At 39.4% G+C, this 27,994-nt stretch overlaps 1 protein-coding gene across 2 annotated transcripts in view; it reads left to right on the top strand.

The window, feature by feature from the left end:
* sh3pxd2aa (SH3 and PX domains 2Aa) overlaps positions 1-27,994 on the top strand; it is a 310,500-nt gene that overhangs the window by 266,701 nt on the left and 15,805 nt on the right. For both annotated transcript variants that reach the window (XM_043712866.1, XM_043712867.1), the window contains one exon: positions 19,365-19,714. In XM_043712866.1, coding sequence (XP_043568801.1) covers positions 19,365-19,714 — 350 coding nt within the window. The remainder of the gene's footprint in view (positions 1-19,364; positions 19,715-27,994) is intronic.

The raw sequence follows: 27,994 nt of genomic DNA, 5'->3' as shown, positions 1-27,994 counted from the left end.
AGTTAAAGAAAGAAAAATCATTCAGTGTGTCTAACTGATAGCCTTCAACAACAACTTTTAGATACTCTGTTTTACTTGGAAATCCTTCTCCATCTCATTCTGATTCTTCAGTCAGTTCACTCATTGTAGTCTACTCTCCCGCTCAGTTTTGTTGCTCAATTGAAAGCATAAAGACCGTTCAGTGTAGATTTATCAGGATGATGAAAGAGTTTAGGGAACTGTTCAGAGATTTGAGATATTGGGACCCATCCCTGGAGGAAATGACATTTAATCATGTTTTCAACCTTTATAGTGGCTATAAGAATGTAATACTTTCGAAGGGAGAGATTAAGAAGGGATCATCAATTTAAAATCATCAGTAATATAAAGAAGAGGCTAAACATTTCCTTAGCACATGGAATCTCTGAGAAGAAAACGTAAGTGCAATTTTTTGGTGGTAGCCCATATTTTGTCACTGTGCAGGCACTATCATTACTTACTATTCCTGAGATTTGCTATGTTGCTTTTAGGCCTGAAATATCAGTAATAAAATGTGCAGTGAGGGAATTTGGGCTGTTTGATATCTGAGCTCAAAAGCCAATTTGCAGCCTTTTACTGAAACACATCCAACACATCTCCCAGAATGCTTTTGTCAGCAGATTCCCCATTTCCTGTCTCCATTTCTCACTTATTCCCCTCTGGAGTAATTCCAGAATTTCAGAGCTGGAAAGCAGATGGCAGGAAGTGACTCTCAAGACACTCAGGCATTTTACATCATAACTTGTTTGTCTGTTTATCACCTGCATTTGCTTCTGAAGAACCAAAGCCTTGATTTGAGACACTGAAGTTTTGTTTGTTCGCTTGTCTAAGTTTCAGGGAAGACAGTTTGAATTTTGTTGTAACCTTTGTATTAGTTCAGCCTTTACTAGAAGGATTTGTTTGGCAAACTGTTGAATTAGGCTGGAGCACTAGGAGTTACCTTTGCACTACTGCAGTATTCTTCAGTTTTTAAAACTCAAAATAGGTACATTTGCCTTTGTTAGTAGTTGAAGAGCTGAGTCTGCTTTTGATTACTGTAACAGTGACTGCTGCCAAATTACCTCATTATACACAGAAAGCAGAAATATTCAGCAAGATTTCTCCTGCTGCTGCACATTTCCTGTACTTCATCTGCTCACATTATTAAATCCTAATTAAGCTTCATTGCTTTCTCAGACTAATATTGGAATTTGAACAAAATTCCAATATTTGTCCATCTCTCAATGTTATACAGATATTTACAGCTTTTCTCTGGCAGCACTTGGGACAAAGAGTTCCAGCACTGGGTTAGATATTACAGTATGAAAGGTAAAGGAGCATTACTTACTGGATAAAGTCCAAAGGAGGAATTTTCACAAACCATTGCCTGGTGTGAGGTGGGATATCAGGAGAAAAATGTGCCAGACAAATGGGATCTGTGCAATGTCCTAATTTCAGCCTACAGGAGGTGATGCGGAGCGGGAGCTCAGCACAACATGAAAATTGCAGGAAATGTGAGTTTGAAACCATGAAAAAGAAAACTGCACAGACCTGTAGGAAGAAATTTGTTATTGTAATTGTCTCTTTGGAGACTATCACAGAGAGTGTTCAAAATGTAAAATGTCTTTCATTGCCTTCAGCCATCTCTCATTGGGATCTTGTCTGCAAAAATTATATTGTTATAATTTTGTCTGGTGCCTGTCTGTTTCCATTGGGAGACTGTAACTGAGCCTTAGGATGAACTGAGTCTTCCGTAATCATTTTGTGGCTGCTATCTTCCCTTATTTCAGAGACTGCTGATATACTGCCTTGCTATGCCTACTCAATGTGGAGTGAGAAAGGAAATCAATTAACCACCTATAGATATATCCCTATAATTTATCCAATTATGACCATTCTATTTGGGCAAGATTAGGCAGTAAGTATAGCTGTGCCTGCTGTCATTTGTTTGGTATGTGAAAGGTAATGTATAATGTTGCATTTGGCACTTGCGGAGAAATCGCAGCACAGCATTGAAGCATGACGATCCTTTCCAGAACTCTTGTAATTTATGGCAATTTAATATTCAATGCAAGCTGCATTCTATTCTCATTCAGGGAAGCCAACAGTATATCCTCTGACTTCTCATTCATTCCCACAATGGACTTATTATCAAGCTAAGTTGTATATTTAGAGATTTAAAAGTGTATGTTCTGGTAATCCAGAAACAAACTCTGGAATCACTCATTGTCTGAAAGAGCTGGTCAGTTTGATTGTTGGTCACCAACTAACTATCCCCAGAGGTTAAAAAAGTGAGTAATTTATTCTGCTAGATATTGTGATAATTGAACCATGGACGTAGGTAAAGAACATCTGATGATTTTTATGTTGGTGCTTTTGTATTCTAGTTGGTATCTTTTATATTCGATCAATTAAGATCATTCCTAATATTTCAGTTTGCTATATTTTAAGCTCTGACGAATAAATCTCCCACAAAATACCCAAAATAGCATTTCTGTGTAAGAAAATGTTTGTTTTCCTTGAACATTGGAATCAACTAATGATATGGTTCAGAAGAAGGCCATTGAGCCTTTTGTAACTAGGCTGCTTCTTTACATGAGCCAGCTCTTTATCTGTAACCCTGTGATATTTTTCATTTCAATTTTGCCAATTCCCCTTTGAATGTTCATGTTGAACCTGTTTCCACTATTCTCTCATGGAACGCATTACAGCTCACAACTTGCTGCATTAAAATGCTTCACAACAATTAGTGGGCGGCACGGTGGCACAGTGGTTAGCACTGCTGCCTCACAGCGCCAGAGACCCGGGTTCAATTCCCGCCTCAGGCGACTGACTGTGTGGAGTTTGCATGTTCTCCCCGTGTCTGCGTGGGTTTCCTCCGGGTGTTCCGGTTTCCTCCCACAGTCCAAAGATGTGCAGGGTCAGGTGAATTGGCCATGCTAAATTGCCCATAGTGTTAGGTAAGGGGTAAATGTAGGGGTATGGGTGGGTTTCGCTTTGGCGGGTCGATGTGGACTTGTTGGGCCGAAGGGCCTGTTTCCACACTGTAATGTAATGTAAAAAATTCTTGTTTATTTCCAATAATCTGAAATGTATGTCCCCATGTGGATAAAAACATATGAGCATAAGAAATCGGAGCAGGTCTAGACCAGAACACCCTTTGAGCCTACTCTGTTATTCAGTTCAACCTTGGCTGACCTTCAATCTAAACCTCACCTTCAAGGCCACTCTCCATTTCCGTCATTCCTCAAGGGTCCTAAAATCAATATGTCTCAGCATAAAATACATTTAACAATGGAATTAAAGTGATTTCAGATCTATAGTAACATGGTTGACTATTAATTTACTTCTGAAAACACCTAGCAATCCTTCACTTTCAAACCCCTACAGGAAAGTCAATGAAATATAAAATGAGATGATTCACTAGTGTAATGATTGGATCAAGGGGCAAGTAGATCTCATTAACTATGAGATCCTTGATTGGGGTTGTTAACCTTGGCTGATCAGGGATCTCGTACTCAATGAGATCAACCTAGCCCTCATCCCAATGACCGCAACTAATATCAACCCAGGCTTTGGAATCAGCAAAGGTACACCCTGCCCAAAGTCTTCCTTATTAAAACTGTATTAATGAGCCAAAAGATAGGAGTGCTGATCCAGAGATTAGACACAGCAGCCTGGTATAGACATATTTACTAAACCATGCTTAAAGCCAATGTCTCAGACTCCTCCATAACCATTGATGGGTATATCCTGTCTCACCATCAGAACAACACTGCAGATATACCTGTACAGTGATATACAGTTGGGACAGAGTAACCCTGGGAGATCTCAACATTGACATTCCAAACCCAAGTATTCTTGTGACGTCAGGTCATACGGGGAAAGGTAACATCCTGCCTGTTACTGCTTGGAAGTAGATGGAGCAACACAGAAGGTGCACTAGATATGGGACTTCAATTGCTCATCACGAAGAGTGACTCAGTATAACTTAGCTGCTGGCTGAGTTCTGAAAGCTGGACTTGCAGCAAATGGTGAGCAAATGAACAACACAGAAACCTCTGTTTGAATTTCTCACCAATCTCTCCAAACCAGGTGTATCTGTCCAAGGTAGTATTGATAAGAGAGATCAATAACCAGTCATTATGAAAACCAAGCATCACTTTCAAATGTGAACACCTCTCATCATGTTGTGTGGCATTGTTTTTATGTACTACACCAAACCCCCTCAAAATATATTAAAATGATAACCCAGATCCCAGCTTTTCCTTATTTTAAAAGGTAAGTGAAAGGCAATTTGATTGGTTAAACTACCAGGATTGAAGCAAAACTCACTTGATTCTTTCACTGCAGTTAAAATACTGATGCAGCCCAGTTGTGTCATGCACTTCAAGTACTCCACAATCACATCCTTAATAATGGACTCTAAAATTTCATCAATGACTGAGGTCAGGCTAATCGGCCTATAGCTTCCTGTCTACTGCTTCCCTCAGCGCTTAAACAGGGGCGTTATGTTAGCCATTTTCCAGTCCTCTCGGGCCCTCCCTGACTCAAGTGATTCCTGAAAGATCACAACCAATGCCCCTACAATCTCCTCAGTTATTTAGATTACTTACTTACTTACAGTGTGGAAACAGGCCCTTCGGCCCAACAAGTCCACACCGACCCGCCGAAGCGCACCCACCCAGACCCATTCCCCTACATTTACCCCTGCACCTAACACTACAGGCAATTTAGCGTGGCCAATTCACCTAACCTGCACATTTTTGGAGTGTGGGAGGAAACCGGAGCACCCGGAGGAAACCCACGCAGACACGGGGAGAATGTGCAAACTCCACACAGTCGGTCGCCTGAGGCGGGAATTGAACCCGGGTCTCTGGCGCTGTGAGGCAGCAGTGCTAACCACTGTGCCACCGTGCCGCCCAAATCTCTCTCAGAACTCTGGAATATAGTCCATCTCTGCTGCATGATTTATCCATTTTCAGACCTTTTAAGCTGACCCAGTACCTAGTCCTTAATGATGGTCACCACTAATCCAGAGTCACTACATTCACTTCTGCCCCCTGATTCTTTTGAAGTCCTAATATGCTGCTGGTGTTTCCACCATGAAGACTAATTCATTTCCTTCATAATTTTTTTGTTCCCCATTACTATTTCTGCAGCCTCATTTTCCAGCAGTCCAATGTCCACTCTTGCCTCACTCTTACTTTTTAAATATCTAAAAAAAATTCTTGAAATTTCCTTTTATAATATGAAATATCTTATACTCATATTTCACCTTCTCCTCCTTTATTGCTTTTTTAGTACTCTGCTGATTTTTAAAGGCTTCTCACTAATCTTCACCACATTGTTGGCTTTTTCTTTTGCTTTTATGCTATTCCTGATTCCCCTTGTCAACCATATTTACCTTCTCCTCATCCTAGTATGTTTCTTTTTCTTTGGGATGATTTTCTGCTGTGCCTTTTGAATTGCCTCCAGAAACTCTGCCATTGCTGCTCCATTGTGTTCCCTGCTAGGCCCCTCTTGCAATCAACTCTGCCCAGATCCTCCTCATGTCTTTATAGTTACCTTGTCATTCAATTGTCATACTGTTACATCTGATTCCAGCTACTCCCTCTCAAATTGCAGGGTGAATTCTGTCATGTTGTCGTCACTGCCCCCTAAGGGGCCTTGTGCTCCCTAATCAAGTCTGTCTCATTACACATCATCAAATCCAAAATTGCATATTCCCTAGTGAGCTCTAACACAAGCTGCTCCAAAAAAACCATCTCGTAGACAATTCCATGAATTCCTTTTCTTGAATTCCAGCCTGATTTTCCCAGTCCACCTGCATATTGAAGTCCTCCATGATTATTTTAATAGTGCCTTTCTTACTTCCCTTTTCTATCTCCTGATTTATTTTCTTCCCCACATCCTGACTACTGCTAGGAGACCTGTACACAACTCCCATCAGGTTCTTTTATTCTTTGCAGTTCCTCAACTCTACTTAGGCAAATTCTACGCCTTCTGATTCTGCATCACTTCTTACTATCAATTTAATTTTTCATTTCTTCCTAACACGGCAACCCTCCCCCTCTGCCTATCTGCCTGTCCTTTTGCTAGGATGTGTATCCTTGGATATTTAGTTCTTACCCCTAATTCACTTGCAGTCATGTTGTACCTGCAACATCGCACCTGCCAATTTCAATCTGCACTACAAACTCATTTACCTAGTCACGTATACTGCATGCATTTAAGTACAGCACCTAAGTCCGGGATTGACTGTCCCCCTTCTCATAGTTGTTCCCTCATTCCTGACCCTTTTCAAAATCATTGCCCTACTAACTGTTGTGTAAATTTTAATAACCTCTGCTCAGACCTCCCCACCTTTAATTTTACCCAAAGTAATCTCAAATATGCCAATTTACTTGTGGTTCAGATAGTAATTCGGAGATTATATCTTTTTAGTTCTGTTTTTTAATTCTGCTGTGAACTGCTGATATTTTCTCAGCAGAACCTCTTTCATCTTTCTACCTATATCGTCTAAACCTACGTGGACTATGATAACCGGATCTTCCGGCTCCCACTCTTAAGTTCCTCTGCAGCCCAGATGTCCTGAACCCTGGCACCAGGCAGGCAGTACAGCCTTTAGGACTCTTGATCTTGGTCACAGAGAACAGTGTCTATTCCCCTGTGTATACTTTACCCCATAACAACTACATTTCTCTTGTCTCCCTCTTCTGTACAATGGTGCTATGGTCAGTTTACTCATCCTTCCTAAAGACTCCATTCTCATCGACACAGGGAGCAAGAATCTTAAACCTGTTAGACAAGTTCATGGGCTTAGTCTCCTTTAGCACTATTTCCTAGATTCCACTGTAACCATTACTCCTTGACATTCAATGGTGTTCCTATCCATGTAGCTCCCAGTAACAACATCTTTGGGGTTACCATTGATCAGAAACTCAAATAGACACAAACACAGTGGCTTCCACAGCAGCTAAGATGCTAGAAATATGCAGCAAATAATTTGCTTCCTGACTCTCCAAAGCCTGTCCACCATCTACAAGACACAGGTCAATAGTGTGATGGAATAATCCCCATTTGCCTGGCTGGGGCAGCTGCAGCAAGACTCAAGAAGCTTGACACTATCCAGGACAATGCAGCCCACTTGATTAGCACCAGATCCACAAGCACACACTCTCTCCATCATTGATGCTCAGTAGCAGCTCTGTGTATCCTATCTATATGATGTAAGACAAACTATATATAGGGAAGGTGATGGCTTAGTGATATTATCACTGGACTCTTAATCCAGATAATGTTCTTGGGACCCGGGTTCAAATCCTGCCGTGGCAGACAGTGGAATTTGAAGTGTCTAATGAAGACCATGAATCCACTGTTGATTGTTGGGAAAAACACATCTGAATCACTAATGCTTTTCAGGGAAGGAAGCTGCCATTCTTACCTGGTCTGGCCTACATTTGACTCCAGACCCACAGCAATGTGGTTGACTTTTAATTGACCTCTGGGCATTTAGGGATGCGCAATAAATGCTGCCTAGCCAGTGAAGCCCTCATCCCATGTATGAATTTTTTTAAATCACCAAAGATCCTGAGACAATACTTTCCAAACCCATGACCACTTCCACCGAAAAGGACAAGGGCATCAGGCACATAAGAACACCACCACTTGCAGTCCCTCTAAGTCACTCACTATCCTGACTTGGAAATATATCACCATTCCTTCATTATCACTGGGTCTGAATCCTGGAATTCTCTCCCTAAGGAGATTGTGGGTCAACCTATAGCATGTGGACTGCAGCGGTTCAAGAAGGCAGCTCAGTACCACCTTCTAAGGGAAAGTAGGGGCGGAAAATAAAAGCTGATCAGCTAGCAATGCCGACTTCCCACGGGTGATTAAAACAGTTCAGTCAATCCAATTAACTCTGTATGACAAAAAATAATAAATGAAAGCGTTTAATAAATTAAATTTGAAGGTGCTGACAAAATCCTGATTATAGTACTGAGTACTGCTTCAAGACCAGCTGGTCTCAGTATAAAACAGAAAATTCTGAATGGACTTGATAGGAAAGACTCTGAGAGGTTGTTTCTCTTGCTGGGAAAGGGGAACTCAGTTGTCTTCACTTGAATAAGTGTGAGATTTTGAATTGTTTGTGCTAGAGTTTGTGGTTGTTTCATCAGTGAATATGTTAAAGACTGAGATTGATTGTTGGTGTCTCAGAATCAAGAGGTGGATAAGAAAGTGAAGTTGGGGCAAACGATCAACCATAATTATTTTGAATGATAGAGCAAGCTCGGAACACTGTAGTTCTGTTTTTGATCTTATTTCTTTAGTTAATATGAGTAAATTAATTGACCTGGCAACAGCAATTTGTGTGTAAGTTACTCAGTACAACAAAGGAAGACAGCAATCTGGAGTAAGCCTAGTGCCATTCTTCCTCCATGTATTGCTCTACTCTCACTACATTTCCACATTGCGAATGAATTATTTCAGTGCTTGGTTTCTTGCCTCAAATCTATAAAACATTTTACAGGTATTAAAAGATATTAACTACAAACATTCAGTTTATCATAAAGGACTGTGCAGTAACTAATAGCAAGACATTACTGTGTTCTCGGTTAGGAGGAGTGAACCACTTCATTTTCTTGTCTGACTCCTGTACTGGTCACAACAAAGTTTGAAATTAAAAAGAGGCATGATATTGCCAATTATATCAGACTCTATATTGTTCAGATTCAAATTAGCTATGTTCCTTAAGTTTAAGAACTAGTTTATTGTGGACATAACTTAAGCAACTAACGAAAGGTCATTTACAAAACAATTATCCTGTGCAAATATATGCAACTACTCATCTTGAAAAATAATACAGGCACACAACCTGGATGTCTGGGAAACCAATATTAAAAACTCTGCAGTACATTTGGCCAAGTTAAAGTTAAATTCAGAAAAATACTATCAGTCACAGATTGTCTAACTGTTTGTAGTTGGACACAAGTTGATGGTGTTGGGGTGCCTAGCTAGATGAATTATGAGTGGCTGTGTTTACTTTTCCGGAGACAGTGCAAAGTACAAGAATAAAGAAAATTACAGCACAGGAACAGACCCTCCCAGCTTGCACCGATCCAGATACTCTATCTTAACTTGTTGCCTATTTTCTAAGGATCTGTATCCCTCTGGTCCCTGCCCTTTCGTGTATCTGTCTAAATACATCTTAAATGACGCTATTGTGCCCACCTCTATCACCTCCACAGGCAATGCGTTCCAGGCATCCACTACCCTCTGTGTAAAGAACTTTCCATGCATATCTCCCTTAAACTTTTCCCCTCTCACTTTGAACTTGTGATCCCTAGTAATTGAGTCCCCCGCTCTGGGAAAAAGCTTCTTACTATCCACCCTGTCTATACCGCTCATGATTTTGTAGACCTCAATCAGGTCCCCGCTGAACCTCCATCTTTCTAATGAAAATAATCCTAATCTATTCAACCTCTCTTCATAGCTAGCACCCTCCATACCAGGCAACATCCTGGTGAACCTCCTTTGCACCCTCTCCAAAGCATCCACATCCTTTTGGTAATGTGGCAACCAGAACGTACACAGTATTCCAAATGTGGCCGAACCAAAGTCTTAGACAGCTGTAACATGACCTGCCAACTCTTGTACTCAATACCCCGACCAATGAAAGAAAGCATGCCGTATGCCTTATTGACCAGTCTATTGAGCTGCATTGCTACTGTCAGGGTACAATGGACCTGAACACTCAGATCTCTCTGTACATCAATTTTCCCCAGGACTTTTCCAATTCGCTCTTGATTTGGATCTTTCAAAATGCATCACCTCGCATTTGCCCAGATTGAACTCCATCTCCCATTTCACCACCCAACTCTCCAATCTATCTATATTCTACTGTATTCTCTGACAGTCTCCTTCACTATCTGCTACTCCACCAATCTTAGTGTCATCTGTAAACTTGCTAATCAGACCACCTATACCTTCTTCCAGATCATTTATGTATATCACAAACACCACTGGTCACAGTTCTCCATTTTGAGAAACTCCCTTCCACTTCTACTCTCTGTCTCCTGTTGCCCAGCCAGTTTTTATCCATCTAGCTAGTATACCCTGGACCCCATGCGACTTCACTTTCTGCATCAGCCTGCCATGGGGAAGCTTATCAAACACCTTACTGAAGTCCATATATATGACATCTACAGCCCTTCTCTCATTACTTAACTTTGTCACTTCCTCAAAGAATTCTATTAAGTTGGTAAGACATGACCTTCCCTACACAAAACCCTGTTGCCTATCACTAATAAGCCCATTTTCTTCCAAATGGGAATTGATCCTATCCCTTAGTATCTTCACCAGCAATTTCCCTACCATTGACGTCAGGCTCACCGGCCTATAAGTACCTGGACTTTTCCTGCTCCCCTTCTTAAACAAGAGGGCAACATTAGCAATGATGTAGATTTTGAATTTTTATTTAGGAATTATCTGCTTGCAATGACAAGGCCATCAGTGGATTATCATCTCTCAAATTTTGAGAAGAGAAATTTCAAGGAAAACAGTGGGGCATATGCTGTTGCTTCAAGCAGCGTATCTCTCTGACTGTCTGTGTTCATCTCTAATAGCTTTATTAACTCCACAAACTGGATGACCTGTCTGAAAGTGTCACTGACTTACTGTCTCCAGTTAAACTTTGTGTTCTTTTGAAATACAAGTAAGAATTTCTATAAATATTTTAAAAGAAAAGAGTTAAGAAAGTGAGTTTGGAGAACAGAAAGTTAAGGGATGGCAGATGAATTGTACAGGCATTTTGTATTAGTCTTCACTATAGATAATACATTAACATCCCAATCAGGAAGTGGGAAGGAGGAAGGAAGACTTGAAAATTACAGTCACCAGAGAAATGGTACTGAGTAAATTGTTGGAGCTGCAGACAGACAAATGCCCATGTCCTGATGGACTTCATTCGAGGTTCTTAAAGGAAGTGGCTTGTGAGATGGTTGGTTTATTGATTTTAATTTTCCAAAACTTGCTATATTTGAGGAAGGCCCCATTGGATTGGAAGAGAGTAAATGTAACTCCTTTATTCAGAAAGGGAGACAAAGAGAAATCAGGAAACTACAGGCCAGATAGCTTTACACCTATCATAGGGAAAATAATAGAAGGTATTATTTATAAGTCATGGCAGGACACATATATTAGTCCAACGTAATCAAACAGAGACAACATAGTTTTGTGAAAGGAAAATCATGTTTAATCAATCTGTTGGAGTTCTTAGAGGAAACAACATGTACTGTCCATAAAAGAGAATCAAATGAGTGTACTGTTCTTAGGTTTTCGGAAGGCATTGAAAATATGCCACATCAAAGACAATTGTGGAAAATAGAAGTGGGTAGCATATTGGCATGGATGGTAAATTGGCTAGCTGACAGGAAGCAGAGAGTAAATAAAGTATAATGTGGGAAAATGTGTTATCAATTTTGGCAGGAAGAATAATAAAAGAATAACTATATGTCTAGCGATTTCAGAGCTCTGAGGTGAGGGATCTGGATGTTGCTGTGCATAAATCTTAAAAGGCTAATATAGAAGTGCAGCAAGTAATTAGGAAAGCTAATAGAATATTATCATTTATCACAAGCAGAGTTAAGTACAAATAGTGTAACAAAATGACTGCAAACTTTGTGCCAGTGTTATAATGAAGCTCAACACAAGCTGAAGGAGGAACACCCCCTTTTTTATTAGAACCTTTGCCATGGTAATGTTGTTTACATTTTCTCCTTTTCATAACTAACATTTACACCTGTTATACATCTCTATTTCTCCTTTGCCATGTTTGCAGTCATTTTGTCCTTTGCTCTGGGCACCCTCACCATCTTGCTTCTCCTTCGTCTCTCTGACAGCAGCATGAAAAACATTTTCCAGCCCCTTTCAGTTCTGAAGAAGAGTCATATCAGACTCAAAGTGTTGATTCTCTTTCTTTATCCATGCATGCTGCCAGACTTCCTTGAAGTAGATCAAAGGTTTACCAGATTTATACTTAGAATGGACAGGTTGTCTTGTGAGGAAAGGTTGGAAAGGCTAGACTAGTATCTACTGGAGTGTAAAAGAGTAAGAGTCAACTTGATTGAAACATATAAAATCCTGAGGGCTGTGAAAGTTGTTACCTGCTCCGGCTGAGGTTACCATGGAGGACTGTCCTTCTCAGCCTGTATTCTCACCTGAGGTGTGGTAACCAGCAAGTTAGATCACTACCATTCATTTCTGTCTAATGACAGAGCAGCCATTTGATCTGGCAAGACAATTGCAACTTTACCTTTATATTTTACTGGGGTAGTGTGCTGGAAATCAAACCCCACTATTTCTGGAATCATCACAAAACTTAAAGATCTTAAAAAGTAAACAGAATTTACAAATTTACTTGTCTTTTAGACCAGTGTTAACAGAAAGCATGGACATGATTTTTTTTCTCTACTTAATAAGAATTATTATTATTTCAAATAAATAAATTACTATTTATTTCAAATAAATGAAGTCTAACTATGTCTAACAGTTATGAGCCATCGATATATATCTGTATTAATTAATACTCTAACCCACTCATACATTTTCCCTTACATGCCCATATAGACAAACATTGGCTGGTTAAAAGAAACATATGTGTTATAGGTGAAGGGACCATAGTTAAATGGTCCCAATTCACAGAGTTTGATGGGGTGGCCCTATTGGCTTGGCCAGATGTGGTACTTCTTTATTCACCTTCTCCAGATACTTTCACTTGCTTGCAAAATATACAGGATGGCATTTGTGTACAACCCTTGGCTGCAGCTGTCTGCAAATCTCCTCTCATTTACTGAACAAACAGCTGTTTAAAAGCATTTACAATGTCAGGTAACTTGCTTTTAAGAAGTGCAGCAATTCTTCAACAATTCCTGGCTTTTAAAAATGTTCTTTTCCAATTTCATTCCACAATCAGTAATACAAAATTTGAAAATGATATAGGCAGGGCAAGTTGCATTGAGTTTAGTGGAGTGAATCTCACTGCCAGGCCAAGCAAGTCTTCTCAACATATCTTGCCAAACTTGCTTATTAATTACTGTTTGAGCATTCACAGCAAGGATCATATTCAATTTCCAATCTATCTTAACATTTCCAGAGCAACTCACCACTCACTGGCGATCCCAGCATTGACCAGCATCCCTGGTTCTGGTGCCATATTTAAAAGACTGTTATACACCAAGACAAGCACTGTCAATCTGGAGCTGCCCTGCGTGGTTCCTGATATTTGCCCGGATATGAAAAGGTGAAAAGCCTCATCCTTCTTAGCAGGCATTGTCCTGGACTGGTGCAAAGGGAGAACTTTATTTTCCCTTAGGACCTGCAGTGGAGGCTAAGACATCAGACCATGCCAGCCTGGTCTGAGGTTACCACTAGTATTGAAGCAGTCTCAGCCATCCATAGGAATGCCCAGTACTGTCAGAAAAAAGTTAATGTTCTTCAAAAATTTCATTGTCCATAATTGTCAGTCCAAGATGCCAGCACTGCATTAGCACTTGTGAGCTTATTTATTTCCGTCTGCTTTTCTTTTTCTTTCCTTCTTGCTTTTTCTTCTTTTTCTCCTTTTCGTTTAAAGTCTTTTGCTTCAGTGAAGCAATGGTGACTGGCTTTGTCTGAGCATATTACAGAACCCGACAAGTGGGCCCTGCCCAAGCATGTTCCAGGACCTGGCGATTGGAGGCTGCGATTGGCTCCTGCCTGAGCATGTTCCAGGATCCGGTTTTGGCAGCGGGAGTTACAAAGTCGGAGGCAGTGGCAGCAACAAGAGGAAATCAGAGGTGATAGCGTCAGATGCAACAAGTACTCAGCTCCTCCAGAGACTTCAGGCTGTGGCTTGGCCTGCGTGCCTGCATGGAGATAAGATTGAAAATAAGACTTTAATATCTGGATGTTTCTCATTCCTTTTGGTTTTGTTTCCTTTATTTCTGCTGTTTTGTTTGTTCCGGTTTTGCAATGAAGTGTGTTACCAAGATGGTGCTCATTATGTCGGTGAAGACGAGGTGGCGCCAAAGAGTGGTGACTTTCTTTCCAGTGCTGATGGCATGGCAAAGGAAACTTGTTACTGGCCATCAGGCCTATGGCCCATAATGGAGCACTTACCAAAAAAGACCGTAAAATTGGACATTTTCTTTATTTCTTCATGTTGCTGCCTTTGTATTCTATGATTTCATTTATTTTTCTTTGTTTTACAATGGTGCCAGTGAGTGGAGACACAATATAACACTTTTCACTGTATTTTGTAACAAGATATACACGATAATAAATAAACCAAATAATAGCAGCTTCTCTCTCATTCCAGGAGCACAACAGCCCAGGGTCAGTCAGAAAAAGTCAAGACAGGTGGTGAACTACCTGTCATTCAACTCCTCACCCCTTATGAGCTAAAGATCCTTACACTGACTACCCTAAGCAGGACCTAGACTAGTATCAGAGGCTTTGCTGTGCCAGGATAGTGAAGGCTGTACCTCTTGATTAGACTGAGGCTTGCTGACAGTTGTGGCAAGCTTCCTGGCTTTGTGTCTGGGTTAAATGATATGGCAAGGCAGTATAATGATCTAGGTGTCTCCAGCAGAGGGGGCAAAGCACAAAAAAGGCGAGGTAAGACAAGTTAAGGTAAGGTTGCTGTGAGCAATTGGGAAGACCCAAAAGTATTAAGTGCTATGACATCAAGCAAAGAGCCCATAGAAGCAGATTGGTCCAGTCTATGAGCTGGGTTTGTGTTCCTGATTGAATAGTTTCCTTGCTATAGCATTGCCATGATAGATGCTGGTGCAGTCAGAGATGAGGCATTGAAATGTAGTAGCGTCCTTTAAGAGGTTTAATCATAGGCTGGCACATGTCAGGTGCTAATTTCTGTGGACATGGGGTGCATTTGGCCAGTACCTATGGAATATTGGAGCATGTCTGGGATGTTGGTGCTGGTGTCCGACACGGAGGTTTTATTGAAGTGAGTGATGATTTGAACCTGCCAAGAAGCTGTTCTGGTTTCTGTAAAGGGTTTTCCTAATGGCGAGTTTGCATGGTACATTTTGTACGATTGCAACCTGTGGTGAGTTTAACTGTTAACAGCCATTCAACAACTAATAAACTATCGACTGTCAATGCTTGAAATAGTGGGAAAGTAATGTCAATCATCAGTTCTATCATTCATCTTGTGTGTATGTGTGTGTGTGTCCTCACGTGAAAAAAACCTCAAGGTATTTGGGAAGAGTTAGCATGTTTTGTGAACTGGAAATCATGTTGAACCAATTCATTGTGGCTTTTTGAAGGATTAACATGTGCTGTGGTTAAAGGGGACCCTGTAGATATCCTGAATTTGGATTCCCAGAAGACATTTGACAAGGTGCCATGTAAACACTTACTGCAAAAAGAAGATTACTGCACACAGTAGGAGCTTTCGATGCTTTTGTGATTGGCAGGATATGAAAAGTAAAGTCCCGCTGAACTCTGTGCTGGCTTTTCATAATGTATATCAGTTTCTTAGGTGAGGGGAATAAAGGCATGATAGCTAAATTTACAACTGACACAAAAATAGCGAGGAAAGTATGTTTGATGAAATTGTTGCAGGGATATATAACTGTGTTGAGTGATTGGACAAGATCTGGCAGATGGAATAAAATGTAGGAAAATGTGAAGTTGTTCACTTTGGCAGTGATAATAAAAAAGCAGACTATGGAGAAAATGGGCAGAATTCCAGTTTCCAATACATGAGTCACTGAAAGCTAGTATGCAAATGCAGCAAGAAATTAAGAATGTTAATGGAATGCTGATATCTTTTGTTATAAGACTAATTGAACATAAAAGCATAACAACTGAAACTTCTATGTTTCAGTTATACAGGATTTTGATGAGACCACATCTCAAATATTGTGTATAGCCTCCTCACTTAAGGAAGGATGTTAATGAGTTGGAGGCAGTTCAGAAAAGTTTCAGATTGATAACTATGTTTTTGAAATAAAATATCCAGAATATGTATTGTTCTGATTCTCTTCAACAAGAATTGGAAGAATTTTTTGAATTATCATAGTAAATTCTAAGGAAGCATGTTCTCATTTTATTTTAAGCTTTTTCCTTTCCTAATTCCTTTGACATTCTTATTGCTGCAGTTGGTCTTCTATTTAACTGACAGCAATTGGCTTTAGTATACCCTGCCCTATTACAATTGAAGCATTTTTTTGTACTGCATTCTGTTTCTAGTCTTTCCCCTTTACTACTTTGGTGTCCTTTTGCTTGTTCCCTAACATCCACACCTTTTCAATTTGAAGGTATTCCATTCCTCTAGTTTCCTTGTCGATTTCTTTATAAGCATATTCCCACCTATGAATGTATGCGTAAGATAGACATAGAAACTGGAAGTAAAAGAAGGACATTTGGTCCTTTGAGACTGCTCCATCATTCAATATGATCATGGCTGATCCTCTATCTCAACGCCATATCCCTGCTTTCTCTCCATAAACCTTGATGTTCCAACATATAAAGATTGATCAATCTTTATTGAATATACTCAGTGACCTGGCTTCCACAACCTTCAGGGGTAGAGAATTCCACAGTTGACCACCTGCTGAATGATGAAATGTTTCCTCGTCTTAGTTCTAAATGGCCTATCCATAATCTCAGATTGTGATCCCTCGTTCCAGACTCCTGAACCAGCGGAAACAGCTCCCTTGCATCTATTTTGTCTAGCCGTGTTAGAATTGTAACCACTTTAATCAGATCTCCTTTCATAAACACTAGTGAATACAAGCCCAATGGAGCCAATTCCTTCTCATATGTAAGTTCTGCTATTTCCTGAAGAAGGGCTCATGCCCGAAACGTCGATTCTCCTGCTCCTTGGATGCTGCCTGACCTGCTGCGCCTTTCCAGGAACACATTTTCAGCTCTGATCTCCAGCATCTGCAGTCCTCACTTTCTCCTATTCCCGGTATTAGCCTTGTGAATTTTCGCTGAACTCCTTTTATGACAAGTATATTCTTTAATAGGGTAGGGAGACCAAATCATAGCTCTCCATGTGCAGTCTCACCAAGACCTTGTAAATTTCAGTAAGACATCCCTACTTCTAAACTCAAATCCTCTTACAATGAAGGCAAACATACCATTTGCTTCCTAATTGCTTGCTGTATGTGCTTGTTTACTTCCATTGACTAGTGGACAAGGATACTCAGATCGTTATGTACATCCATATTTCCCATATAATCACCATTTAAGTAATAACCCTAACCCTCACGCTAATTCTGTCTTTCTATTTTTCATGCCAAATGCATAAGTTAACATTTATCCACTTTATACTGCATCTGACATGAGTTTGCCAAACTTATCTGATAGTCCTGAAGCCTTCTTGCATCTTCCTCATAACTTACAATCCCACTTAGTTTTGTGTCATCACAAAACTTGGGAATATATAGAATTTGATTCCTTTATATATATATTAAATATGTAGCTGGGCCTAGGCACTGATCCCTGCAGTACACCTATAGTCATCCCTGCCAACTGGAAAAAGACCAATTTATTCCCATTTTCTGTTTCTGGTCTGCCGATCAATTTTCAGTCCATGCCAGTATATTATCCTCAATCCCATCTCTTTAATTTTGCCCGCTTCCATGGACCTATGAAAAGCAACCTTGAAATCCAAATACACATATCCCTGATTCTTTCTTATGGATTCTACAAGTTAAAACCTCAAAAACACTCCAGTATATTAGGTAAACATGATGAAGCAAGGTTTCTTAGTTATCTGCTGGAAATGCTGCTTCTCTGATTTTTGAAATTTGATGCCCATCAGATAATTGAAAGGTGACTGAAATGCTATTTTGAATTCTTCCATAGTCAATGAGCCATACATTCTCAAAATTGTTCTCTCCCTTCAATGATCTAAACTGCTGATCCTACAGCATTTCTTCTTCTCTTGCAGACTGTACAAATGTTTGAATAGGTATGTTTCTTGTAGTCCTAAATTTTAATTTATAAGTTTCAAAGTCAAGATCTTAATCAGTGAGTATTACTTTTAACAGTTCTATAGTCTTCAGATTGTTTTTAGACAAACTGGCATATACATTCATATTGTACCTCTCAAAAATATTTTGTAACAATTAAGTCAAAACATGTTTTGGTCACTTTGTCTTCCAAGTTATATTTTCAAATGAGGTGACTTATCTTTCAAGTTCATCCTTAATAAATATAAGCACTAAACATAGGTATTTAGTTAAGTCAAATTGTTCATTGGAATCAAAATCATCCTCTGAGCTTTTACTATTAGGTTCTTCCTTTACTGTAAGCTTTTTTGTGCCTGTGTTATGCTGTCTGATTTCCTTATCACTTGAGAGTTCAAGATTTTTTAGTTCTATTTCCCATTCCACTGTTATTTTTATTCCTTTCTCTTTCCATTGTTCCTTGCTTTTCTTTCTCCACTACTTCCATTTTTCCTTTCTTCATTTTTTAAAATTTTGCTTCCTCTCTATTTTCCCTTTGACTCATGACTTTTCATTTCTAACTAAATCTTAGCCAGTCCTATCTCAATTTCAGATTTTCTTCCTAATTCTAAATATTAGTAATCATTTTCAGCATCTCATTATTACGAGATGCTGTTTTTATTTTAACTTGCAATTTATCTGTCGACTTCCTCAGTTTAACCTTAAAGATCTCATCTAGATTCTTGTGAATTGAAAAGAAACTTCATGATAAACATCTTTCCATTAACATTACTTTGTAGACACCTGCTCTCTGATATATCCTGGATTATTTTACTGTATAAGAAGGAATTTCTGACCCTTTTTTAAAAGAAAGTCATTCACATAAATAACCAGCAGCAACTTCATCTGTTTTGAATTCTAAAGTGATATTATTTAAATTTTAATTTATAAGTTCCACTTTCATCGTGATATATCGGGGCTGGATTACATTATCAGCACTTGGAATAACATTCTAATTTAAGTTGATACATTTCTGTTCAGGTGTTTTTGCTTTCATTACAATGCTTCTTTAAGTTGTTATCAATTTCTTAATTTGGTTCATAGTCTTTTTTAATTTGCTGAGAAGGTGTAGGAGAGTGATCTGGGACACTAGAGTACAGGAAGCAGGGATTGCATCCTGTGCAATATCTACTGTCAAGGAAAATAATTGGTGTCTTGTACGTCACTACCTAGCTTGGATCTATTCAGCACTTGGAAAGGGGGACAATTTTACTTTGAGTGGATGTATATTCAGTAGGATATCTCAGAACACTAACTGACTGTTTAAAGCTTGAGTATTTATTGTAATTGAGACAAATGTACAAAAACATCTTGGTTCATTTATAAATCACTTTTTTCTAGATATCAAGGCAAAGAGGGATGGGCACCAGCATCTTATTTAAGAAAAGTGAAGGATGATCTTACTCCAAGAAAAAAGCCTCTTACTGGGCCAGTAGAGATCATTGGAAATATAATGGAGATCAGTAACCTACTGAACAAAAAATCATGCAGTGAAAAAGATGTTCAGACAGAAAACGAATCTAATTTTTATGATCATCCTCCACTCACGGCAAAGGAAATCAGTCTTCCACTGCCTTGCGAACAGACAAATGGTGATGCAACTGTATTGACGACAGTAGAGAAAAGACTCGGCCGAGGAGCTTCAGGGTCTCCGGCTGTTGCCCGGGTCGCTCCACAGAGGGCAAACATTGGTATGTGACTGAAAGTACATTTTTTGCCTCTAATTTTAAATGTTTATAATTTGGCAATTTAGCAAAGTACCACTGACATATATTTAAAATTGTAAAAGTTCATTAATTGGACATTATAATACCATAAGACATAGGAACAAAAGAAGCTATTCATTCCATTGAATCTCCTACACCATTCAGTAAAATCATGGCTGATGTGATAATTGTCAACCCCACTTTCCAGCCTTTTTCCCATTACCCTTGATTCCATTACTGACTAAAAATCTGTCAAAAACATTAAAAAATGTATATGAATATATGTAAACCCAGTCTCGACAGTCCTCTGTGGTAAAAAAATTCCACAGATACACTGCAGTCGAAGAGAAGAAATTAAATGTCTTAAATGGGCATCCTCTCACTCTGAGGTTATGCCTCTGGTCCTAGCCATAGGCATTCTGCATTTACCGGATAAGGCCTCTAAGAATCTGGTATGTTTCAATAATGTTGCCTGTCATTCTTCTGAACTCCTGTCAGTACAAGAACATCCCATCAGCTTCTTCTTTTAAGACAGTCCTTCCATACTTGGGATCACCTAATGGATTTTCTAAGGACTAGCCCCAATTCAGTATATCTTTCCTTAGATAAAAGGTGAACATAACTGTTCACAGTATTCCAGATGTGGTCTGTCTAGTGCCTTGTATAATTTAACTTAGATTTCCTTACATTTTTAACCTCATTCCCATTGAGATCAACATTCTATTTGCCTTCCCTATTATCTATAAACTTGTATGGGTTTTTTTGTGATTAATGCAGGTGGACTCCCAAATTCTTCTACACTGTAGCTTTCTTCATTTGAATAATATTCAGCTCCTCACATTACCCACATTGTATTCTATCTGCCCAAGTTTTTGCCCACTCATTTAGCCTGTTTATGTTACTCTCCAGGCTGTTTATGTCATCCTTACTACTTGCCTTCCCACTTATTATTGTGTCATCTGCAAGCTTGGCTATTGTGCATTCACTTTACTCATCCAAGTAATTAATATATTTGTAAATAATAGATCCCTGTCGTATTCTGATAGTTACAGTTTGCCATCCTGTAAATGCCCATTTAATCCAACTCTGTTTTCTATTGATTAGCCAATCCTCTATCTCATACACCTCTTGCATAAAGGTGTTACATTGGCAGTTTTCTAAACTTATTGGACTTTCTCAGAATCTAAGGATTCCTGGAAGATTACTACCAGTGCATCCACCATCTCTGTAGCTACCTTCTTTAATATCCTAGGGTGCATCCCATCAGGTCCAGAGGACTTATCAGTCTTTAGTCCCATTAGTGTGCCGAGCACTTTTTGTCCAGTGATAGTTGTTGTGTTTTGTTTTTGGAATGCTGTTAATATCTTGGACCATGAAGACTGAGGCAAAATATTTATTCAGCTCCTCTGCCATTTCCTGGTTCTCTGAAGGGTTTATGTTGTCTTTAGTCTCTCTTTTCCTTCTTATTTATTTAAAGAAGCTCTTGCTGTCAGTCTTGATATTACTTGCAAGTTTATCCTCACATTTTATATTCTCCTCCTTTATTATTTTTTCATCATGTTTTGTTGATCTTTAAAACATTCCCAATCCTCTGGCTTAGCATAAATCCTTGCCACATTGTATGATTTTTCATCCTTAACTTGCCTGGTTATTTATGGTTGTTTTTTACCCCTTCATATTATGCTGTTACTCACTGGGATATGTATTTGTTAAGAGCCATGAATAATTTTCTTAAAGATCTGCCATTGTCCCTCAACCACCTTTGCTGCTAAACTCCTTTCACAGTCTACTCAGCTTACTCTAACTATTGTTGATAGAAAATTAGAGAGAAGTAAAATTTTGAGTAGGGTCTACAGATTTCATTGAGACGATAACTTTGCCACCTTATCTCTCCCATACCTGTCACTCTACACCCCTCCCCTTACCCGATTCTGCTCACACCATCTGTCACCCTGACCCCCACACTCAATCATGTTGTATACTTACCTTCTCTCCAAATGTTTCAAAGAGGCTTTAGGATATTTAAACCCTGTTTTCAGCAAGATTGTAAATGTAATTTTTGTAGCATTATTGCAGGAGAGTGGGAAATGCCCTGAGGTCATGTAATCTAATGAGTGACTTGGAAGGTGATAAAGGAAGAAAACAAAACTTTACATGTCCCTATGTCATATTGAAACCTCACCCACAAATGCTCTAACCCTGAGGCACCTATCACCTTGCCGCTGTCACCCTATACTCCTCACTTATTTGATAGCATATCCCCGTCATCCTTTTAATCTCACCAGATGAAACCACATCTGGTGCACATTGTGCAGCTTGGTCTCCACATTTAAAAAAAAATTCTTGAATTGTGATGAGAGGGTTTTCTTATGAGGAAAGGCTGAACAAATTGTGTATATATTCCTTGGCGTTTAGAAGAATGAGAGGCAACCTAGTTGAAATGCGCATGAATCTGAAAGAACTGGAGGGTGTGGATGCTGAGGGATTGCTTCGACTAGTTCAAGGAATCTAAAGTGCAGGGTCATAGTTTCAGGAAAGGGTTTAATCATTTTGGACTGAGATTTGAAATTTCTTCATTAAAAGGATTGTGAATGTTTGGGATTTTATATCCTCAACAGCTATGGAATCTCAGTCATTAGATACCTTTCAGGCCTTGGGAAATATATTTTCTACCTCTCAAGAATCAAGGATTCTGTGAAATGAGTGAGAACGTGGTGTGAGGATTAGCTTTTAAAGTATTGAATGGCAAAGCAGATTCCTTAAGGTCTACTTCTGGTTCTATTTGAGGTCAGTTAGTGAAAGTGGTTTGGAAACTAGATTAAATGACAATAAATAAGCAATCACAAATATTTAAAGAATTAATTCATTATTTGCAACAAATAAAGTGCTTGCCTTAAAGAACAAAATATTCCTAGGGAAAATGGATCAATTGTAGATAATAAATAAGAACATAGGAAATTGTAGGCCATTCAGCCCATTGAGCCTGTTTTACAATTCAACATGATCATGGCCTCAGTGCCTTTTACCTACATTACTCCCTTAACTGCACACAATTGATAATCAGAAATTTATCACCCTCTCCTTTTAACTACTGCATTTCCACAGCCTTTTGGGATAAAGAATCCCAAGTATTCTCCGAGCAAAAAACAATTCTCCTAATCTTGGTCATAAATTGTATCCCCTTTAATTAGAACTTATGCCACCTCCTTCTCAGCCAGGGGAAACATCTTAGCTGCATCTACCCCATCAATCAATTTAGTAAATTTGTAGGTTTCAGTGAGATCACTTCTCATTCTTCAGTACTCCAGAAAATTGAGGCGTGGTTTGGAAAATTTCTTTTCATTGGACAGTCCCATCATCCCAGGAACAAGTCTGATGAGCCTCAGTTGTTAGATTAGATTAGATTAGATTAGATTACTTACAGTGTGGAAACAGGCCCTTCGGCCCAACAAGTCCACACCGACCCGCCGAAGCGTAACCCACCCATTCCCGTACATTTACCCCTTTACCTAACACTACAGGCAATTTAGCATGGCCAATTCACCTGACCTGCACATCTTTGGACTGTGGGAGGAAACCGGAGCACCCGGAGGAAACCCACGCAGACACAGGGAGAACGTGCAAACTCCACACAGTCAGTCGCCTGAGTCGGGAATTGAACCCGGGTCTCTGGCGCTGTGAGGCAGCAGTGCTAACCACTGTGCCACCGTGCCACCCAGGAACAAGTCTGATGAGCCTCAGTTGTATTCCCTCTCTAGCAAGAATATCCTTTCTGTGGTAAGGTGACCAAAACTGCACACTCCAGGTGCAGTCTAACCAAATTTCTCTGCAGTTGAAGCATGACTTCATTACTTTATTCAAGTCCTCTTACAATAAAGGCTAACATTGCACTAATCTTCCTAACAGCCTGCTGCAGCTAGATATTAGCCTTCAGTCAGTTATTGACAAGCACACCAAGGCCCCTTTGCACATCTATATTTTCCAACCTCATACTATTTAAGAGATGCTCTCCATATCTGTTCTTCTACCAACGTGGATAACCTCACACTTTCCACATTATATTCCATCTGTCACATTGTTGCCCAAATACAAAGCCTGCCCAAATCCTTCTGAAAAGGTTTTACATTTTCCTTGCAACACGCGTTCCTACTTCCTTTGCATTATCTGCAAATTTGGAAATATTAAATTTGGTTCTCAACTCCAAATCATTGATGTATGTTATGAACAGCTGAGACTCCAAGTACTCATCCTTATGGTGTTCCACGAAATACAATCTACCAACTTGAGAATTATTCACTTATTCCTACTTTGTGCTTTCTGCCTCTTAGCTAACCATTAGTCCATGTCAGTATGTTTCCACCTGTACCATGTACTTTAATTTTACTAGCCAACTTCCTGTGAGAATCAAAAGCCTTCTGAAAGTCCAAATATAATGCATTCATCAACTCCCCTTTATCAATTTTGTTAGTAAAAAAAACTCCAACAAATTGTCGAATATAATTTTCCATTCATAATTCCACACTGACTACACCCGATCAGATCATGTTTATCCAAATATCCATTTACCATGCCCTTTATGATAGATTCTAGCATTTTCCCTGCTACTGTGTGAGGCTGATAGGTCAGCAGTTCGCTGTTTTTTTTCTCTTGCTTCCTTCTTAAATAGTGGGGTGACATTTGCAAGCTTCTAATCTGCAGGAATCATTCCAAAATCCATAGAATTCTGGAAGATAATTACCAATGCGTCAACTATCTCTACAGCCACCTCTTTCAACACTCTTGATGTTGAATATCAGGTCCTGGAAAGTATCAGCTTTCAGCACCATTAATCTCTTCAGTATGATCTTCTTATACATACTCATTTCCACTAACCCCTCATTCTCCCTTGCCTCCTGGAGGTCTAGTCCTGGGAGATTGCTTGTATCTTCCTCAGTGAAAACAGGAACAACGTAATCATTTAACTTCTCTGCGATTTTGCAATTCCATATAGTAAATTTTCCTGACTTTACCTTTAATGGACCCATGTACCCACAACAAATGTTAACAACAATACCATATTAATGGAGGATGTTCATAATGTTGCAAAAAGGAAAATACAGAAAACCTGAGGACAGGGAGAATTCAGCTAAAGGTAATCAATTAATTATTTGATAAAGAGAATATGAGAGTATATTGGCAAGAAACTTAAAAGAAATTGTAAAAGCTTCCTAAGGTAGGTAAAAAGGAAGAGATTATTAAAAGTAAATATGAGTCACTTAGAGGTAATGACTATTAGGAATATTAGAATGGTAAATAAGAAAATAAAATAGACATTAAACAAATACTTTATGCAGCATATCTGTCTTTATGATAGAAGACACAAAACAATTCAGCAGTAATAGCAACCCACTGTTTGATGAAAATGAGGAACTAAGCAATAATATTAAAGGAAACGTACTGGAGAAATTAATAAGACATAGATATCTACAGATCACTGGATCTGATGATCTTCACCCTACAGTTTTAAAATAGGTGGTGTTATGATCCAGTTGATGATACCACCAGACAAGTCAGATCCGAAAATGAAACTAGCTTCATAGATTATGTTTTGTTCAGTTAGTCATATGGAAACAAGATTAAACGATATGATTTTGCAGACATTGCAATGGTAACAACCTTGATACAATTATGGGTTGAGTATTGAGATCACACACAGTTTCTCAGTGGATCCTTGGTATCAATTCTAAAAAATCTTAGTGCTGCTGTGACCTTAACAGTGTGATAGGATGGCCACTCACCATTTGAAATTATAGGTCTTGGTCCAACAGCTGACACATTTCTGGAATGGTGTCCTGAGACATTTTCAGTGTACAGCTGGAGAAAATGGTATTCGCTTGGAGGAAATGGCATTCAGAATGAAAGACTCTCAGCCTCTGTACCTGATCCACATGCTTTGGGAACGTTCCGTCATTTCTTCATATGGAGGTGTTCAGTAGCCATGACAGATGCCATTGGTCCTGAGCTTTCTGACACATTTCTTCCTTCTCAATTTCTCTGCGCCTTCATTGTACTGTGGCTGCAATGACGGTAATACCTGCTGTGGCTGGATCAATTGGTTACAGACACAATGAACCTACTTGGACCTTTAACATAATGGACCTTATTCTGATATATGTGGTATTAGACATGTACACAAATATAGCAGGAAATTATAAGTACTATAGGATAATATTAGAATCTCTACAGTACGGAAGCAGGCCCTTCAGCCCAACAAGTCCACACCGACCCTCTGAAGAGTAACCCACCCAGACCCATTTCCCTACCCTATCTTTACCCCTGACTAATGCACCTGACACTATGGGCAATTTAGAATGGCCAATTCACCTGACCTGTACATCTTTGGATTCTTGGGGGAAACCGTAGCACCCGGAGGAAACCTACACAGACACGGAGAGAATATGTAAACTCCACACAGACGATCACCCAAGGCAGGAATTGAACCTGGGTCCCTGGCGCTGTGAGGTAGCAGTGCTAACCACTGAGCCACCGTGCCAGCCTAATTGAAGCAGTCTCTCTCCAACTGCCACCCCCCCGCCACCCCCAATATCAGTGAAGAAAGGCAGTATCGCATATCAGTACACTCATAAATACATAGCCCTGTGTACCTGTAAGACCTTGGATTGTCTTTCAGGTGACACAGAAAGGTCGCTGGAGATTACTTGTGCTTCACAAAGATGAGTATGATCAATTTTTAATGACCAGTGACATGATCATGATTGCTTATGGCCATGATTTGTATTCGACAGAGTTGGTCATTGCGTACGGTTCATATGCAGGATTTTATGATTACAGGTGTCTTTTACCTGTATTGTCTAAGTGCCTGATTAATGCAATTGCCTCTTGAAGGACCTCACACCGCTGACAAATTGCTCCCTCAGTCAGAAAAAAGAACTGTGCCCATTTCTGGCTGCAACCAATTTTTATTTCCTTTGGTTTAAAGAGAGGCAAGACTGGCAATGTAATCTTCCAAATCTTAGATGTTTCGGGTGAGATAGGGTGGAGTATAAAAGTGGTAGGAGAGTTTTGTTATCGATTAGGGAGAATGTCACAGCTGTATCAAGGGAGGACACCTTGGAGGGCTCTTCCGGCAAGACCATATCAGTAGAGCTCAGGGATAGGAACTTTGAGATGTATTACAGGCCTTCCAGAAGATTATAGAAAAGTGTGAAGGATTTTTTGAGGCAATATGTAAATTGTCCAACAAAGGAAGATGCCGTACTCGAACTGGTATTGGGGACTGAGCCTAGTCGGTGATCAAATTTTACTGGAGGGTGTATTTCAGGAACAGTGATTATGTTCTGTAAGTTTTAAGTTACTTTTGGATAAGGGTAAGAGTAATCCCTGAATGAAAGTACTAAATTGAGGGAAAGCTAACTAGCATATTATTGGGCAGGAACTGAGGAATGTAGATTGGGGCAGCTGTTTGAGGGTAAATCAACTCTGAAATGTGGGAATCCTTAAAGACCAGTTGACTAACAAACGTCAGAAGTCACCCAATACCAAGTTATAGTCCAGCAGGTTTATTAAAATCACAAGCTTTCGAAGCACTGCTCCTTCGTCACCAGTATACGTACATGTCCAATATTTTCAATGCAGTTCTCCAATCTTTAAATATGCTATCCATGATTCAACCTTAAAAATGTTTTCTGTACCTTTAAGCCATATAAATTAAAAATACTCTTTGACATGTAGCAATATAGATTAAAAACTGCTGCTTCCTTAGCAATAAAGAGGGTAGAGCTATGTTCTTCAAGAGTTTATTACTTATATACCAAATGCAAGGAACCAAAGTGACTAGGCTGTCTGTGTCTCAGCAACTTATTTTATTTTTAATTGAGGGATCCTTAGAAATGTATTTGTCTGAAAGAACTTGCATTATAATAAAAAATAACTAGTTTTGTATATTTGGTGGTTAATGCCCTATGTATAGATCTACACAACCTTCTGCACTCGTGGAAAGAGATGCTGTTTAAGGGTAACTAGCTTTCTCTCCATCCAAATTCTCTGTTGTCCAAAGCTATTGTCTAGTTGATCTTCGATTAGTTTCCCAAATATCGACCATCAAGAGATTGAATTATTTTGTAGATCATCGCTGCTGCTGTTGTGGTATGAGCTTGTTTCCAGAAGGGTGTTTTTAGCTGATGCAGTAATTGTTTTTTCTATTCATTCATGGGATATGGATGTTGTTGGCTGAGCCAAAATTTATCACTGCCCCTAGTTATCCTT

Source organism: Chiloscyllium plagiosum, chromosome 22 (genome assembly GCF_004010195.1).
Source record: "Chiloscyllium plagiosum isolate BGI_BamShark_2017 chromosome 22, ASM401019v2, whole genome shotgun sequence".
Lineage (NCBI taxonomy): Eukaryota > Metazoa > Chordata > Chondrichthyes > Orectolobiformes > Hemiscylliidae > Chiloscyllium > Chiloscyllium plagiosum.
This window is presented reverse-complemented; position numbering and strand designations above follow the sequence as displayed.